Here is an 18,260-nt window from a genome sequence, read left to right on the forward strand (position 1 = left end):
GGAAAGTAGACTATTTAAATATGAAAACGGATAAATGCTCAGACTACAACTACAAAATTGATCCTTATTATACATAAAAGTATAAAATAATTATATATGCTGTAAACTGGAAATAAACGTTATGACAATAATATGATAAAACGTTCAATAAAATGTTGTAGTTGCTTTTGATATAGAAAGGGTGAATGTAAGTGTCTTTTTTTAAAATAGGATGCATCAAAAGTCTCCCATGTCAAATACAATGACAGAACAGAGAAATCAGGCTTACCTCCAGTGACCTAATGCGGCTTTTTCTCCACAGACTCCACAAACCCTATTCTCGTTAAATACACTCTCAGATGCTATTTGCATGTTTTGAGTATCTAAACAGTTGCATGTCTTCACACTGGATGGCTTGCACTGGTGCTCCAACCCTGAACTGAGTTCCAGCACTTTAATGGTCAGGCATGGGTTAATGAAACGGGGCCACACGCAGAGGTGCATTCCCTCCACTAGAGGGCCCTACATAGAGCACTAAACACCCTGCGGAGGGCCTCTGTGATCAGAAAGTGTTTATTGGAGCCTAAACTCCACATGACAGATTAAGAAATGTTGATTATTTATTTCCTGTGTTGTATCTATGTAATATTTACATTACATAACTGCAATTAATACATGACTCTTTTAATGGAGAATGTGTGGGTGTGAGTTTTAAAAGATTTGCTCAGATTAACAAACCCCCCCAGTTTTCCACAATGCCCCTTTGTTAGTGGAAAACAGATTAACAGGTCAAGTGACCGGAGGTGTGGGCGTCCTTGCTCGATCTTTCCCGTCTTTTAACGGTTACGGTAAAGACGTCAACTCCCGAAACATCACACGCTGTGAGTAGAGTTGCTTCTTTCTTACAGATACAGTGTTTCAGGTCTACAGACAAGGAATGGAAAGCAATTGCATTTGATATGATGGACTTACATTCTGATGTTTTCTGTTTCTCTTACAATATTTCTCACATTTGCTTCATTTGACCCATGCATTTGAATATAACTGGCTTGTTGCAATTAGTTTAGGTGCTGATGCATGCTGACTAACATCTGATTCAGCCAGTGCTGCGCATGCATGTGTTTCCTGGTGTAGATGTTCATGCTTATCATCTCTAATCATAGTGAAAGGTCAGTAGAGACTGTAATTGACAGGCAGTGAGTGGTCTGCCTGTCCAGAGGGGGCAGAGATGACGGTGACATACTCAAGGCGGGTGGCAGATGCACGCCTGGGCACCTTTTATCGCCTGCTTCTGCGATGGAAAGGAAGCATCTATAAATTGTTATATCGAGAACTGCTGATCTTCACTGTGATGTATGGCACCATCAGCATCACATACAGGTAAACACTGATTCTTCACTTTCTTTACTTGAGACACGCTTATAGTGATGGTACTATGGTAAAGTAATGGTGTTAGATAGATATACCATGGTGTTTTGATCTGTACCATTGTACTTTTTTTAGGTTTAAACTGTATATGGTACTCCAAAAGCTATTTCAAAGATTACCATGGTAAATAAAAACACATTAATACTATGGTATTTTAATATGTACCAGCCAGGATACTACAGTAAATGATTACCATATTTATATACCGTGGCATTACCTGCCATGATACATGTCCAAAAACATGGTATTACCATTGTACCATGTCCAAAAAGCGTGATAATACCATGGTAAAGAATTTATTGGTTTACTCTAAACATTTAACATAGTAGTAGCATAGTATTTCTGGAAGTATATTGGATTAGCATATGGTATATTTCAAAGTGTACCATGTGATACCATAATTATACCATGGTACTGCCCTAATATTTTTTGTAAGGGTCAAATTTATATGGTACTCCAAAAAGTATACCATGGTCCTTTAATATGTACCAGGATAATAAATGATTACCATATTCATATACAATGGCATTACCTACTATGGTACATGTCCAAAAAACATGGTACTTTTATTTACTATGGTACTCCAGCGTGTATGTTTGATTTTGGGTATCATGTTTGATCAAAATGATTGCTGGGGACAATTTAGTAGTCACTGGATGTTGATAGCGACATGTCCCAAGCGTCCCTAATATATTCTTCGCCCCTGATGGTACTAACTGATTACCAAAATCCATATTGTCAAGTCACTGCAAAGAATTTAATGGATGGTGCATGTCTAAATTCATAATGTTACTGTGGTAACATCAGAAAAAAAACATGGTAAGGGTGTTTTGTCCGTGCAGATTTATTGAATAAATCTCCAGTTATTGAAATATGCCCTTTTTGATTGACAGGTGTATTCTGACTGAGGAGCAGCGCAGGATGTTCGAGAAGCTCTCCGTGTACTGCGATCAGTACGCACAACTGATTCCCGTGTCGTTCGTTCTGGGTAAACGTGATTTACAGTAGTGCTTTTTTGAGATTAAAACAATACATTTTTAACTTCTCTCTCTTCCTGCAGGTTTCTACGTGACTCTTGTGGTGACTCGTTGGTGGGGTCAATTCGAGAGCATCCCGTGGCCGGATCGCCTGTCAGCACTGGTTAGCGGACACATCCGGGGCGCAGATGAAGGGGCCAGACTCGTCCGCAGGACTCTAATGCGTTACGCTAACCTGTCGGGCATCCTGATCTACCGCTCGGTCAGCACCGCCGTCTACAAGAGGTTCCCAACCATGAGCCACCTGGTTCAAGCAGGTAAACTGTGATTCAGGCCAAGTAATGTGGCCTAGAACAGCGATTAAAGCCATGTTTTGTGCCGGTACCCTTCAGTATCTGGGATTTAACCTCAAAGAGGAAACAGGAAGGAATTACGGACAGATTCCTAAGAGCTTTGGCTGTTGAGAAATAGTTCACACACAAACATGTAAATTCTGTCATAATTTACTCAACCTCAAGTCAAGTCACTTTTATTTATACAGTGCTGGACTGTTTTATTCTATACAATACAAGTGAATGGGGCTGCGAAGCTGCAAAAATTACTAAAACACTGTAAAAGTGCTTTTGTGTCATTTTTGCATGAACACACAAGTGGTATGAATACTTTGAGCGTGAAAACAGAACATTAGACAACCAAACAAAATAATATGTAGGATAATTTACTTGAGTTTCTGAATTTTTTTTCAATTTAATGTTATAAATGAGTCTATTTTAAAAAATATTTATTAATTTAAATGAATTCATTATGTAAAAAATCATTTGAAATAAATTAATGAATACTTTTTGAACGTAGGCCTATCTCTTGAATGAATGATTCAGACATCAAATACATTTTAATACTCACTCGTCGCCACCTACTGGCATAATGTAACATATACAATCTTTATGGATCAGCAGCTGCACGAAAGCAGGTTTAAAATAAATATTCCGATGTGATTGTGATTTCAAAGGTTTAATAGACATAGCAGAATCATGGTCATTTAAGAATAAGATCGTGTTTGTTTGAATCGAGATCGCAATCTTTTAATGATTAATCGTGCATGCAAATGAGCCTATAGCCTATTCACGATATAGCTAAAAGTATTGGGACACCCCCTTCTAATGAACAGGTTTGACTACTTCAGTAATTTCCATGAGTACAAAGGTTAATGTTTAAGCATATAATGATATTCTAGGGAACTGTGTGCTCAGCAACAGTTTGGACAGGACCCTTTTCTATTCTAACATGACAGTGCCTCTGTGTATGAGGCATGGTTCAAAAAGAAATGATTGATTGAGTCAGTGTGGAAGAACTTGACTGGTTCCACACATTCTCAGCTGAATGCAGACCTTAAGTTAAAAACTCAACACCAAACACCAATGACTTGTACATACACTATATGGACAAATTTATTGGGAAACCCCCTTCTTTAGTACAGAAAAAGGCACTTCCACTTCCATTTTGGCAATAAAGATTAATGTATTTAAAAATTGTATTTCCATCTCTGTTGCAACAGTTTTGAAAGTGTCTAAAATGACTGCACCCATATGTATAAGTCATTGGTGTTTGGTGATGGGTTTTTGGCTCAAGGTCTGCATCTAAAGTCACACCAGAGGAGTTCAGATGGCTTTCTGCAGACCAGTCAAGTTCTTCCACACTGACTCAATAAATCATGTCTTTTTGAGGCACTGTCATGCTAGAAGAGAAAAGGGCCCTGTCCAAACTGTTGCTATAAAATTAGAAGCACACAACTCCCTAGAATATCATTATATGCTTAAACATTAAGATTTGTACTCATGGAAATGACTAAAGTAGTCAAACCTGTTCATGAGAAGGGGGTGACCCAATATTTTGGCAATATAGTGCATGCTCATGGATCACGCAAAATCAAGATCCATGATTTTGAGGATGATTTTTGGAGCTTGACAGCCCCTGATCATTGTATGATTTCAAGTCATTCTTCATTTTGGAAGAATTCATATGGGTTGAAAACTCTCCTGTACTGTAGGTCTGATGACGGCTGAGGAACTGAGGCAGTTAGAGGAGCTGCCCTCCCCTCATAATAAGTTCTGGGTTCCCTGCATGTGGTTTGTGAGTCTGGCCATGAGAGCTCGATCTGAAGGACACATCAATAATGACGTCGCGATGACCGCCATCCTCAACGTATGTCTCTCTGTGTATATAGACTCATCACTCCTGTGATTCTGATTGTGTATGTGTCATAAATATCACTTTTTTGCAAGAATATTTCGTATAGAATAAAAATGGTTAATATCCAATTTTATTTTACTGTTTTAATGTTTGCTATTTATGATGATATTTATCAAAGAGTACCATTTGTAATATTTTCAAGAAAACTTGCAGTGCTGGGTAGTAACTGATTACATGTAATCTGGATTACATGGTTACATATTATTCATAAAATGACAGTAAATTATTAAGAATTTATTGATTCTTCCTAAGTCTTCCTTTTCTTTTTTAATGTTTCTTTTCCAAAAATCTTTGCTTGTCAAAAGCTTTGACAATATTCACAATAGCTATAGAATGGCCATGTAAATAATTTTATGATCTGCGGTTCTGATTTTGGGGAAAAAAGCAATGGTAGGTTTAAAACAAGTTAGGTTAAGGTAATCTGTCAGAATACTTTACCTAAAATGAGTAGATTTATGATGTATGCACTAACTACAATTTCCATCATGTAATCTAATGAACTACAATTTTCGTCACGTAATCTGTAATCAGTAATGGACTACAATTTGTAAGTAATCTACCCAGCACCATATTAGCACGGTTTGTTTTATTATTGTTGTGAACCAACGGCTAGAGTAGAGTCTGATTCCAAACGCTAACGTACAAATGAGTCTGAATCTTTTGACTGAACCGATTAACTTCAAGCAAATTCAAGGCTGTTTCATGTAACATTTTGCCGTTTCATTTTCATATGGACATAACAGAAAAATAACTTGTGGTTCTGTGAGAGAGTCAGTAACGGCTTTGAACGATTCACTGACTGAATTGAGTTTTTGACTGAACCATTTCATATGGACATAACAGAAAATTAACCCCTGGGGCCAGTTGTTCAAAAGTAATCTGATCGGATTTTGGCCATCAGATTGGATCAAATCTTGAAAACGGGTTGCTCAAAAAAGATTCTGAATTCGGATTTGATCACAAAATCCAATCTTGGTTTTGATCTGGTCCTCAGTTTGTTTTGTTCAAAACATATTAGTTAGATTGGGATACTTTTGATTATTCTGATCCCAGTAGAAGGGTGGATTTCAGGAACAAAAATGTAATTAAAACTTTAAAACTGGTCCAAATATATATATCCCTAAACAGCTGTCAATATCAAACAAAAATATTATATTTAATTTAAAGTTTTTTTAAATCACTGATTGTAAACTACATTGGTAAAATCATCAAAGATGGACCAGTCAGATGTAATTATTTGTGTAAATGCAATGCAAACATTGAATTTTTTTCCCCATCTCATTTTATTTTCTATCCCCATGTCCCTTTAGGGGCTCCATAGAGCACTAATAATCCAGATTTGGAAATCTGAAAAAGTGTGTATCTGGATCAGGGTGATCCAATCCAATTTTGCTTTAAAAAAAAATGGCACAACAGTAAAATGGGTTATCTGATCCTGGATAGCAAAACATGGGATTTCCAAATCCAGATCATTCTGATCCAGATTAAACTTTTTGAACAATTCACTGACTGAATTGATTTTGATTCAAACCGCTAATTTACGAGCGAGTGAATGTTTTTGACCGTCTTTTTTTTTTTGCGTTTCGAACATCATGTAGTTTTCGGTATTAATGGAATCGTGGGATTTCAGTAGAAACATCTGGGCCTGCAGTAAAGTTATTCGTATGATATTAAACTAAGAACTCCATAATTCTCCCTGTGAGCAATAGGTTTTTCTCTGGGTTTTCTCCTGGTAGGAGTTGAACACACTGCGCTCTCAGTGTATGAGGCTGTATGGCTATGACTGGATCAGCCTACCTCTTGTTTACACACAGGTTTGATGGTTCAAACTCATCTAGCTTCATTTACTAGTACTAATAATAGAGACAGAGACAGGACTAGCCAGACTTCGGACCACTCGTAACATTCCTGTATAGATCCAAGCAAAATCTGAAATGAAATTGAGCTGAACTGACCAACTTTGTATGACCAATCAATATTGGTTCATGTAGTATGATTAATCTCTGGATGGAATGGGAAATAATCTTTAAATTATCTCTAATTGGTTGGAATGACTAATAGTGATCTCTGATTGGTTGGAATGTGCAGCGATGACCTCTGATTGGTTGGAATGTGCAGCGATGATCTCTGATTGGTTGGAATGTGGAGCGATGACCTCTGATTGGTTGGAATGTGTAGCGATCAGCGATGATCTCTGATTGGTTGGAATGTGGAGCGATCAGCGATGACCTCTGATTGGTTGGAATGTGTAGCGATGATCTCTGATTGGTTGGAATGTGTAGCGATGACCTCTGATTGGTTGGAGCGTGCAGCGATGATCTCTGATTGGTTGGAATGTGTAGCGATGACCTCTGATTGGTTGGAATGTGTAGCGATGATCTCTGATTGGTTGGAATGTGCAGCGATGATCTCTGATTGATTGGTGTGAACATTTGTGCACACTGAATGGTTGAAATGATTGATGTAAATGAATAGTTTTTCTTATTTTATTAATAATAAGAGTTTTTTGTCATGCTTTTAAAAATGTGCTGTGCTCTCTGATAGGTTGTAACAGTGGCTGTGTACAGTTTCTTTTTGGCTTGTCTGATTGGTCGGCAGTTCCTTGACCCCACCCAGGGTTACCCGGGTCACAACCTTGACTTCTACCTGCCCGTCTTCACCTTACTGCAGTTCTTCTTCTATGTGGGCTGGCTCAAGGTGTGTTATCTTATTAGTGAAGTATCGCATTAGTTGGGGCTCCACTCCACACTCACCGTCCCTAATAACTGGTTTTATTGAATAAAATGACTGTTTAGTGCTAAATAAACATTGCCTAATTATATGGATTTCAATGCAGCTGACATGACATGCACAAAACTTGGTTATACATACAAATTTAGTGAAACACCACTTTAATAATGGTTACATCGTAATGTAGCTACATCATCTTTAACAAAAAGTCAGAAAATTATTGCATTGGTGTGTTTTCAGGTGGCAGAGCAGCTCATTAATCCGTTTGGGGAGGATGATGATGACTTTGAGACGAACTGGCTGGTGGACCGTAATTTACAGGTACATCATCTGCCCCACTAATGACATGTTTCTTGATCTCCTTTGTGTCATTTTGTCTTGTCTTGCTCTGTGGATTTGTGTGTCTGATTGTACAGTCTCTCTGGTAAAATCTCCCCGCTTGTGTCTGTGTATTATAAGGTGTGCTAAATAATTTATTTGATATGCATCATGGGCCAAAATGACTTTATATCGACATCTGTTGGCTGAATTACAGCATTGCAGTTTTCAGTTACTGATGCTATTGTAGAAATACTCATGCAAGGCTATTTGTCACACAATATTACTTTATTTTGCACCTGAAAATATCTAATAATACATATATTATTATGATATAATAATGGAGTATTTTTAATGCACTTTTTTTTATACCTGCATCAAATCTTTAGTTTTGTATCAAATGAGGCAGCATTGCTAAGATGTTAAACATGAATATTTCTCCTTTTTGTAAGCACCTATGCTTATACAAACATAAATAGATGTGTCTTCCCCCCAGGTGTCTCTGCTGTCAGTGGATGAGATGTATGATCTGGTTCCTCTGGTTGAGAGAGATAAATACTGGGATGAATCTGAACCTCAGCCGCCTTACACAGCTGCCAGTGCCGAACACCGCAAACCCTCATTTATGGGATCTGCTTTGGACATCAGGTGACACACACATCCTCACACACACACTTAAACCCACCGATATACAATTACAGCACACATATGAACATTTTGAGTGCACATACAAAATTCAGTCTAAACATGCTTCAGATTTTTATAAAAAATTCCTTTGTTGATTCTCTTGATTCTATAGCCACTAAAAGTGGCATAAAAACAACTCTTTTTTGTTACTTCTGTTATGTGACATTTCTAAGTGAAACAGGATATTCAGCTGAAAATAAGTAGATAAGGTGAAATAATTGAATGTTAAATAATGATGATCTGAAGTTTTTTTTTTAAACAATACCAGATACTGATAACAGTAATTGTAATTTAAGTGTTTTTCTTGTCAAGTAATTTATTTATTTTTTCTTATTTAAGGCAGGACATGTGATTAGTTTAAAAAACTCACTGATTGACCAGTACATTAAGAATTTTTTTTTTGTATTACACTTTACTAAAATGCTATGTTTAAATATGCAAATGAGGCATCATCTAGTTAAAGGGATAGTTCAACCAAAAATGAAAATTCTGTCATTAATTACTCACCTTAATGTTGTTCCAAACCCCTCAGACCTTCGTTCATCTATGGAACACAAATTAAGATATTTTTGATGAAATTGAGTTCTCTGACCCTCCATAGACAGCAACGCAACAGAAATGTTCCCAGACCCAGAAACGTAGTAAGAACATTGTGACATCAGTGATTCAACTGTAATTTTATTAAGCTACGAGAATATTTTGTGTGCGCAAAGAAAGCAAAAATAACAACTTTATTCAACAATTCTTCTCCCCCGAGTTACCATCTTCTGCCATTATGGAGTGTACCACGACACATGTGTGTGCGTTCCTCTGAACGTAAAGCTGCTGACGTAGAACACACATGTGCATGCGTTGTTTACGTGCAGAGGAAGAAACGCACACGTATGCGTCATGTTTTGAGGAATTTTATATTAGAAATTTTATACATAAATTGTATGCTATATAAATCAGATGGATGATACATGAACAAACCTCTCTGTAAAAACCTTCAGAGTATATATTGGAATCAAATCTTCAAGGTCAGTTGTGGGATATAAACAAGGTCACCATTCTCTCTCTGTCTCTCAGCGTTCCCAAAGAGGAAATGGAATTCCTGGAGCAGATTAAAGAACACGAGGAGGCTAATCATTCCACTCCATTTCTGGGCAGCTTGAGTCGCATTCTGGGCGTCCAGTCACCCAATTTCCCCCGCTTGACCCCCACATCCCGAGTCTCCCTCCTGCGGCGACGTCCCCGTGCCCCCTTCTCTCGCTTCCCCCTTTACCTCCATCCCGAGAGCTCTCCGATGCCCATCCACGTCCGGAACGCTGACATGGAGGATGCATTCTCATCCATGCCCCTATACGAAAGACCCGGTTTCTACAGTTGCCCTCAGACGCCCATCCACTGCGTCCCTCCATCCATTCCTCGCCCAAGACAACGAAGAGCACACGGCGACAGCTCCAGCTCCCTGGCGCATCCGTTGATGGGCTCGCAAGTCCTGGCTCTGCCCGACACGCCCGCGCCTCCTTCCTCCGCCTTCCCTTGGGTGGGTGAAGACAGCGAACATTCGGGTCCCGCTTTCTCCTTTCCGGATCCTGTGCCCGAGCTGTTACCCAAAGTACGGCCGAGTCAAGGGTTGTTGCCATTGTGCCACCCCCTGCCTCTGCGACTCTCTCTGGAGACATCCCCATCTCCGTCTACACCCAAAAGGGTGTTTTCTTTCACTCCTCCATCTTGGTCGCAAGCTCAAATCAACACCGCCAGTTCAGGGAGTGTGAACGCAGCTGCGACTTCAAACAGCAACAACAACCTATGCAACGGCATGGCAAACAACCCCTGGCCAATCAGCAGAAGCACCACTACAAGCACAGCCAATCCCGTCAGCCCAAGCCCCACGGCGACTCATCAGGCAGCCAATCAGCACAACTCTGCCAACGACTCTGGTATCTCATTGGCTGAGGGGGATCTGTTGGGTGCTGTGGTGAAAATGAAGGAACAGCTCTGAGTTAGGTGGAAAATACCAGCATGGATTCTCTTCCAGACTGGTATATATATGTTTATCTTTGCCTTGGGTGAGTGAAGATACTGAACATCCGGGTCCTGCTTTCTCCTCTCTGGACCCTTCACCCAAACTGTTATCTAAAGTATGCCTTAGTCAAGGGTTGCCATAGCACCTGGACACAACCCAATCAACATTTACACCAGAGCGGGTGCTTTCTTTCACCCCTCTGTTTTGACCGCAAACTCAGATCAACACCGCCAGTTTAGGAAGTGTGAATGTGGCCGTGATGTCAAACAGCAACACTAACCTGTGCAACGATGCGGCAAACAACACCTGGACAATCAGCAGAAGCACCACTGCAAGCACAGCCAATCCCGTCAGCCCAAGCCTCACGGCGACTCAGCAGGCAGCCAATCAGCACAACTCTGCCAACGACTCTGGCATCTCATTGGCTGAAGGGGATCTGTTGGGCGCTGTGGTGAAAACGGAGGAACAGCTCTGAGTTAGGTGGAAAACACCAGCTTAGACCAGCATGGATTCTCTTCCAGACTGGTTTAGAGCTGGTCTAGCATGCTTTTGCCTACATTTAAGACATTTTAAGAAATCTCAGTATCAAAACCCTTTCTAGGGTTCTCAGAAGCGGAAGTCATCATAGCTGGGTAAACTTCTGGAGTGGTGAACAGAAATTCCCATTGGCTCCAACAGAAAAAGAAAACAAAAATCCATGGTAGACTTTCTAAAAGAGGAAAAAAAAAATATTGAGAGATTGATTACGTTGAGAAGTGAGAAAGATGTTAAATTGCCATCACTGTTGTATTAGAAACGCTCATGCAGAAACTAGTTTTAAGTTAATGGCAAGGTAATAAAACACAAAGTATAGTGCTTTTTACAAAATGTTAACATTTTATTATAACTTTGCTAGATTTATGATGTTAATAACTGTGGAAACACGTCAACATAGTCTGTGAAAAGGGGAACATGCATAAGTTGATAAATTCCATCAATCAAACACAGAATTTGACATGGTTTCCAGTCTTTTTCATTATGTTGCTGTACATTATGTGAGTGGAGACAGGTCATATAAATCAGTCAAATTATTTGAACTTCTCCGTCTTGTCTATGTAACTCACATGATATGGGTCATGTGATCTCCACTGCCACTCTCATTAAGAGTTCCCATTTGCATAAACACTGTTGCAGAATATCTAAAAATATGTATTTTTTTAGATTATAAAACCAAACTGTATCAAAGAAAAGGTCCAGATCCACACATATACCCTTTCCAAACAGCCACTGGTGCAGAACAAACCTCCTAAACACAATGCATCATGGGACTGTAACAGAATTAAATGGTTTTGTACCAACCTGTGCACTTTTAACAGATTATTTGTTTTCAAATTGAGATGAAAAGAGGGCAAAATTTTGTTTTGGCGTGATTTTACTGCAGAATATTTATAGTCAGCATGCAAATGTTTAATATTATTATTTTTGCCACTCAGAAGGTATATAAACATGCACTTCTTCTTTATTTGTATTTATTAAGAGTAGATATTATGAATACGCACCCAATGGAAAACTAGCATATAGAATTTAGTTTTGCAGTGCATTCACATCTAGATTATTTTATTAATCTATTCTTAAATCCTTTATATAAACTACAGGAATTCTTGTGATCTTCTAGACTTGTGTTATTAAGTGTTATTTTAGTATATTATTAATATGCTATTACAGTTTTTTTTTCTTCATATTTTCCATTTTAGTTTATGTTTTGGTCTAGATTTTAGTCTGGCTCACTTTCATTTAAAAGCTTAAATACATTATGCATAAATCTATTCTTAAATCATTTATATATAGGAATTTCCATGAATTTTCTAGGTCTTTTATTAATATTTTGAATTAGTTATTACATTTTATATTTTCCATTTTAATTTGACTAATACGATTTTATTTTTTGCTGACTCACTTTCACTTAGACAGGAAAAGATTCATGAATTATGCATCTATTCTTAAACTTCCTTTATCATTAATTATGCATGTCTGTTCTCAAATGTCTCCTGTTCTTTTTCTAGTTACATCCTGCCAGTAAATATCTTCTATATATATATATATATATATATATATAGAAACTCAATTCCATTCATAGGAACATAAAGACAAACAACTTCGCTAGTAATATTTTTTATTGAGATCAACTCATTTGAATGATTTCATATAGTCCACATTATATGCAATATTCTACATCTACTGTATGGCTTATAAAGGGTCCAGGCAAGATTTCTAGTAAACTACAGCAGAGTTTGCAACACGTCTGTCTCATAATGACACTCATATGGCATGGCATGCTTGGCGGACTGACTGCATCATAAACACAGAGAGAGATCGTCTAAGAGCTTTCCTTTCCCAGAGTGTGCTTGTCAAACAGATATTCGGCCATGCCGTTCTGAGGGGCGCCCATCCGCCGCAGGATGCCCACCCAGTCCGCCAGCTCTTTAATGGACTTCACCTGCTCGTCCAGGTAATGCGTCTCCAGGAAATCACAAACCTGTGACAGAAAGATTCAGAAATACTGAGACAGCTTTTCCCTTTTTGGCTGAAATGACCTTTTTGTGACATTTTTGGTTGCTTTACCACTAACAATCAGTTTCAGTAATTACATTTGAATTCATGGCTTCTACATCAAAACTAGAACTGTAATCTAGGGTCAGTTTGGCCTTTCATGATCTTATGAATGAGATCACATTGACAGATCTGATCCTAAACTAGTGCTCTGAGCTCAAACCCTCCAAACTGAACGGATTAATTATGTGTCTATTTCCAGCCCACTGTAGCATTCTGGGTAACTCCCATAAGAAAAACTGACAGACAAAGCCTGTTCTAGTCGCACCTCTTACCTCCAAGGTATAACAATGTTATTATATATATAGTAATATCATCAGGGTTTTTCAAACTTTGACTAATTAATTTTTTTATTACTTTAAAATGATTTTTAAAAATTTCACAAAGAGAAATGTTGAAATCTGACTTTTTTCTGAATATCTAAGTGTTATTTATTTATTTTTTTTAATCATTGTATCAGTTTTTAATTATTTTTTTTAACATATTTTGAATAAGTCAATATTTTTATACAATTTTTCATATTTATTTTAGATTAAGTTTTAGTAATTTTGTGTTTTTGCCATTTTTAAATATCTATATAGTTTTTATTCATTTTTAGTTATTTTAGTACTTCAACGAAAATTTGAAATGTTGCCTTAAGCTTGCAACTTAATGAAATCAAATAAATTTGAGTTTTTAAACTATTTATTTTTTACATATTTTACATGTAAAATCATGAAATTAGTGATTAACAGAGATGTCTTTATCTAAAACTAAAACCATTAAGAAATATTTTCCTTATTTGAAATAATTTTTTTTTTTTTTTACATATTTTAATTTAGTTAATGTTTATCTATAAATAACAAATAAAAGGGGTTTTCGTTTTAGTTACAGAAAATAATTGATGTATAATATTATTTTGAATGTACTTACATGTGGATCATTGTGTTGAGTTGCCACCTTGTGAAGCTCCAGTAAGGACAGATTTACGCTCTTTTCCAGAGCCAGAGCACATTCCAGCGCTTCCAGACCGCTGCCCCACTCATCCCGATCCGGCTTCTGCGTGCACACACACACACACACGACATACACTCATTTACTCCATTCATTTGACATTAGTGTGCCAGCGCTGTCCCATACCTTGATGTCCTGCAGGTAGATCCGTCCGCCTCTTTGGTTCTGCAGACTCATCAGCTTCTCCGCATGTTCTCGCTCCTCCTTAGACTGCTCGTGGAAAAACTTGGCAAAGTTGGGCAAAGACTTGTCATCCCTGTCAAAATAATACCCCTGGAGAGAGGAACAGTCAACCATGAACCCTTATAAAACCACTGAAGACAGTTCATTCTATTTTGATTGCTTCAGTTGTCCTCATTTGTAAGTCTCTTTGGATAAAAGCATCTGCTAAATGACTAAATGTAAATGTAATGAGCTCTAGTGATCAGTCATATAATAAATGCCTGCTCTCACCATGGACAGGTAGACATAAGAGGCGTAGAGCTCCAGGTATATCTGTCTGTTAATGGCTGCCTCACACTCCTGATGGAAGTTCTGCCTCACCTGAGAAGTCATGATTCTGAAACACAACACCTCACAATTGTAGCAGTATATATGTAATAATATTGGTTTTGTAATAAATAAACACATATATAGATAGATATGTTTAATATATTTGCAAATGTATGTATATTAAACACATGGAAGGGCATGGATTTTTTTTTTTTTTTGGCTAAAACCAGTAAACCGTTTCATTACTTGAACTAAAATAAATATTAACTGAAATAAAATTATTTTATTTCACATACATTTCAAACAATGAAAACCCTTTTAATCACTAATTTTAAAATTATTTTTTTTACATAGTATATTATAGAATTTAAACGTATTTTATATCATTTAGTTGCCAAAGTAACATTTATACATTTTTCATTTTAATTTGAAGTACTAAAATAACTAAATCAGAAATAAAAATTACTAAAACAAACAAAAATATTTATGAAAAGGGAAATACATACACACAAAAATCGAGTTTTTTATAAAAACTAATAGTATATTAATGATACAAAGCTAAAAAAAACACATTTATTATATAAGAAGGTGCAATAATATGTAAATCTGTGAACCCAGCAGCCCTGTTTATGGAATATGGATTGGTATATTACTTACCTTGAGACAAATATGAATTAATCCTGACCCAAAAGCTCAAGAGGTGTAGGGCAACCCACGCGTGATTTCACAATATGTCGGTATTGCTTAAAACAAATCAGACAGAGACCCAAACCGAGAGACAGGAGCAGCTCTCTGTCCCAAACACTAATGCAATGAGTCTCAGTGCAGCGTGTCGATGATCAGACGTCAATTACAGGCTTGTTGTTTACATAAACACACACACACGCGCGCGTTATTCTGGCCCATAAATAAATCCCGGAGGCCACTTTTCAAAATAAAAGTGCTTAAAAAAAAAAAAAGATGACAATTACTTTATAAAAATGCACACGTGCGATTTTACAAATACTTTCAAAATTATAATACATACAATATTACGTTCGAATTAATTTTTTTTTACAACAAAAGAGGTTTATGAGTTATTCCGGTCCACCTGATGTCGCTGTTTAATGTAGAAATCTTACAACATGAATATTAATTAATCTCGAGGAGGAGCGTCCAATCATTAAAAATGATCCGCATCATAATCGTTCGTTCATTCGCCTGTCGATTAGCGCCCGCCTCCTGACGCTTGACCTTCAGCCAATCAGCTTGGAATACGTCACGGAACGTAATTAATATTCATGAGCAAACCTTCACCATAGTAGAAGAAACGCGACTTCTGTGAAGATTAAAATGAAAAATGGATTCTTTCTCTCTACATCCATCCTCTACTGTGTTTTTTGATTTAGAGACAACTGGTTTAGGTATGTGATTTTATAAACAAAATCATTATCAACCACGAGAAATGTGCAGAATTATTATAGTTGTATGAATCAAGCCTTCAACTTTGTGTTTTACAAAAAGTATGATCCTATCTATGCTCGTGTTACAGCATCTGTGGCCATCAAGTTCTCAAATCCGTTTATTTATTTATAATTCTATCTAAATGACCTTTCTGAATTAATAATCAGTTTTAATAATGGTCTTATTATTATTAACGTTAAAACGGGTTTTGCTGTCAACAATTCAGCTTTGCATCATAGGATTAAATTATGATTTAAAATATATTGAAATAGTTATTTTATGCGGTTATTATTATTATTTATTTTTTAATAAATGTTACTTAGTGTTGGGGAGTAACTAATTGCATGTATTAGAAACAAAATAAATGTAACTAATATGTTAAGTTAATGAGAAAAAATGTGTAATTAAATTAGAGTTACTTATGAAAATGCATCTGAATATTTGCACACACACACACACACTTGATTGATTTCTTTACCAAATTGCATTGACTGCTCTAAAATATAAGACACCAGTGTTTAGACACACGTTAATTTCATTACTGTTTTATTTTCTATTTGGGTTTCTATATGTGCTTTATTTTTTAAGATTAACTGTTTTTTCCAAGCCATTGTTATATGCCAATGTCTCCTGTCATAGCTATGCAAATATTTGATTTAAAAAAACAATATCATAGCATCAACTATTTCTTATGATTTTAAATCTGTATTTAACCTCAGAACCATCACAAAGTAAAAAGAGGTGCTAAAGTCTGATTTTGTGGTGGCTGTGCTTAATCTTAATTCAAGTGATGACAGAAATCACTGGGTTAACCCTGCCTGCCTGGTTTGAAAGTGATTGACAGTCAAGAAAAATATAGAAAAAAAGACATTTGAATTTAGAAAAGTAATCAAAAAGTACACAGTTACACTACTTTAAGTAGTAGGCCTAATTGAAATAATTACACTACTTATTACATTTTAAATGGGGTAATTTGTAATCTGTAACATTTCCAAAGTAACCCTCCCAACACTGCTTAATCTCCAGATCCCTCCTGTGATATCGTCCAGCTGGCCGCAGTGAGTGGAGGTCACAGTCTTAACCTCTTCATGGTTCCCCGTCGGCCGATGCAGCCCGGGGCGTCCAGGATTACGGGTTTCAGTGTGAGACGCCAGCGGTTGTTTCTCCATCACAGGCCGGTGCTCACCAGCTCTCTCCGAGAAGCCCTGGTCTCCTTCATAACCTTCCTCCGGATGTTGGGTCGACCGGTCCTGGTGGGTCACAACATCCGTAGGTTTGACTGTCACGTTTTGGCCAGAGCACTGGATGAGTTCAGCCTGAGGTCAGACTTCCAGAAAGAGGTTTCTGGATTCGTGGACACCCTTCCTTTGGCCCGCCAGCTTCTCAAAGACAGTGGCCTCCAGAGCTTCAAGCAGGAGAACTTGGTTAAGACCCTCCTGGGAGTTTCATATGCGGCCCATAATGCTCTAGAGGACGTACAAGCCCTGCAGAAACTCTACTGGGTCCTCAAGCCCACAGCCAATCAGATTCATCAGCACATTTTCACTCTCGATTCATTGGCTACTGCAGCTGTCAGTCAAGCTCCAGTTAGAGCATCTGGACAGAGCGGTTTATGTGAGCGTTTCAGTAAAGCGCTGGATATGACAAGAGAAGAAAGAGCAGAGGAACATTTGGACGTCTGATTCATGATTAAATGTCCAGCTGATCACAGATCAGAAGCACTTTTATTTAAATCAGTATTTATAAAGTTAAGATGCTTTTATTGCAAAAAACGCAATATTGTTCATTGGTAATATTTTGTATGGTTATGGTTATCAACGAATGATGTGTTTGTTTTTTAATAAATAAATGTATTTAAATACTTGTATATTTTATTATTTTTTTATATTTGATTTAATAAATTGTATTTATATATTTTATGTATTAAATGCACATTTTTATTTATTATCATTAATTTTTTTTTAATAGTTTCTCAAATCTTAGTATTATAAAATGTTTATATAATTTATAATTTTTTACGTAAACAATCCTTCAGAAATCATTATAATATACTGATTGGTGCTCAGCTTTTATAAATATATATATAATATAAAAATATATATATAAAAATTATATTTTTATATAATTTAAATTGTTTTATTTCTATTATATGTGAATATAAAAAAAAAATGAATAATACATTTATTTATTCTTATTTTAATTATATTTTTTAATAGTCAATAATCAATCTGATTTTGGGAGGAGGCCCATAGGGATCAACTATTAACCTTCATTTACATATCAGGATTAGATCTGCTCAACCTAATGAATTTGCTTAGTAAAATGGTGCATTTTTCTTGTAAAATTAATGTAATTTATGTATT

General features: G+C 36.8%; 3 protein-coding genes across 3 annotated transcripts; 2 read left to right on the top strand and 1 right to left on the bottom strand.

The window, feature by feature from the left end:
- Window positions 1–807: 807 nt before the first annotated feature.
- On the top strand, window positions 808–11,454 carry best1 (bestrophin 1). The gene is made up of 8 exons (XM_079411992.1): window positions 808–1,359; window positions 2,301–2,395; window positions 2,468–2,701; window positions 4,432–4,586; window positions 7,179–7,331; window positions 7,605–7,685; window positions 8,179–8,330; window positions 9,438–11,454. The coding sequence occupies exons 1-8, from the start codon at window positions 1,208–1,210 to the stop codon at window positions 10,354–10,356; spliced, it is 1,941 nt and encodes a 646-aa protein (XP_079268118.1). The 5' UTR covers window positions 808–1,207; the 3' UTR covers window positions 10,357–11,454.
- A 1,063-nt stretch (window positions 11,455–12,517) lies between these two features.
- On the bottom strand, window positions 12,518–15,584 carry fth1b (ferritin, heavy polypeptide 1b). The gene is made up of 5 exons (XM_079411993.1): window positions 15,112–15,584; window positions 14,416–14,521; window positions 14,089–14,235; window positions 13,882–14,007; window positions 12,518–12,895 (listed from the first exon to the last, which is right to left on the bottom strand). The coding sequence occupies exons 2-5, from the start codon at window positions 14,515–14,517 to the stop codon at window positions 12,737–12,739; spliced, it is 534 nt and encodes a 177-aa protein (XP_079268119.1). The 5' UTR covers window positions 14,518–14,521; window positions 15,112–15,584; the 3' UTR covers window positions 12,518–12,736.
- Window positions 15,585–15,753: 169 nt separating this feature from the next.
- On the top strand, window positions 15,754–17,762 carry plex9.2 (PML-like exon 9.2). Its single transcript, XM_079412465.1, has 2 exons — window positions 15,754–15,857; window positions 16,924–17,762. Exons 1-2 carry the CDS (start codon window positions 15,794–15,796, stop codon window positions 17,577–17,579), a joined length of 720 nt encoding a protein of 239 aa, XP_079268591.1. The 5' UTR covers window positions 15,754–15,793; the 3' UTR covers window positions 17,580–17,762.
- Window positions 17,763–18,260: the final 498 nt, after the last annotated feature.

This window comes from Barbus barbus (genome assembly GCF_936440315.1).
Source record: "Barbus barbus genome assembly, chromosome: 48".
In the NCBI taxonomy this organism is placed as follows: domain Eukaryota; kingdom Metazoa; phylum Chordata; class Actinopteri; order Cypriniformes; family Cyprinidae; genus Barbus; species Barbus barbus.

What these genes read in the sequence shown, in the direction of transcription:
- best1 (XM_079411992.1), top strand. Translation starts at nt 1,208, where the DNA reads ATGACGGTGACATACTCAAGGCGGGTGGCAGATGCACGCCTGGGCACC. An exon ending in ACCATCAGCATCACATACAG is followed by an intron (nt 1,360 to 2,300) that starts GTAAACACTGAT and finishes TTTGATTGACAG; the next exon opens with GTGTATTCTGACTGAGGAGC. An exon ending in TCTATGTGGGCTGGCTCAAG is followed by an intron (nt 7,332 to 7,604) that starts GTGTGTTATCTT and finishes GTGTGTTTTCAG; the next exon opens with GTGGCAGAGCAGCTCATTAA.
- fth1b (XM_079411993.1), bottom strand. Translation starts at nt 14,517, where the DNA reads ATGACTTCTCAGGTGAGGCAGAACTTCCATCAGGAGTGTGAGGCAGCC. An exon ending in CTTATGTCTACCTGTCCATG is followed by an intron (nt 14,236 to 14,415) that starts GTGAGAGCAGGC and finishes TCCTCTCTCCAG; the next exon opens with GGGTATTATTTTGACAGGGA. An exon ending in TCTACCTGCAGGACATCAAG is followed by an intron (nt 14,008 to 14,088) that starts GTATGGGACAGC and finishes GTGTGCACGCAG; the next exon opens with AAGCCGGATCGGGATGAGTG.
- plex9.2 (XM_079412465.1), top strand. Translation starts at nt 15,794, where the DNA reads ATGGATTCTTTCTCTCTACATCCATCCTCTACTGTGTTTTTTGATTTA. An exon ending in TTTAGAGACAACTGGTTTAG is followed by an intron (nt 15,858 to 16,923) that starts GTATGTGATTTT and finishes CTTAATCTCCAG; the next exon opens with ATCCCTCCTGTGATATCGTC.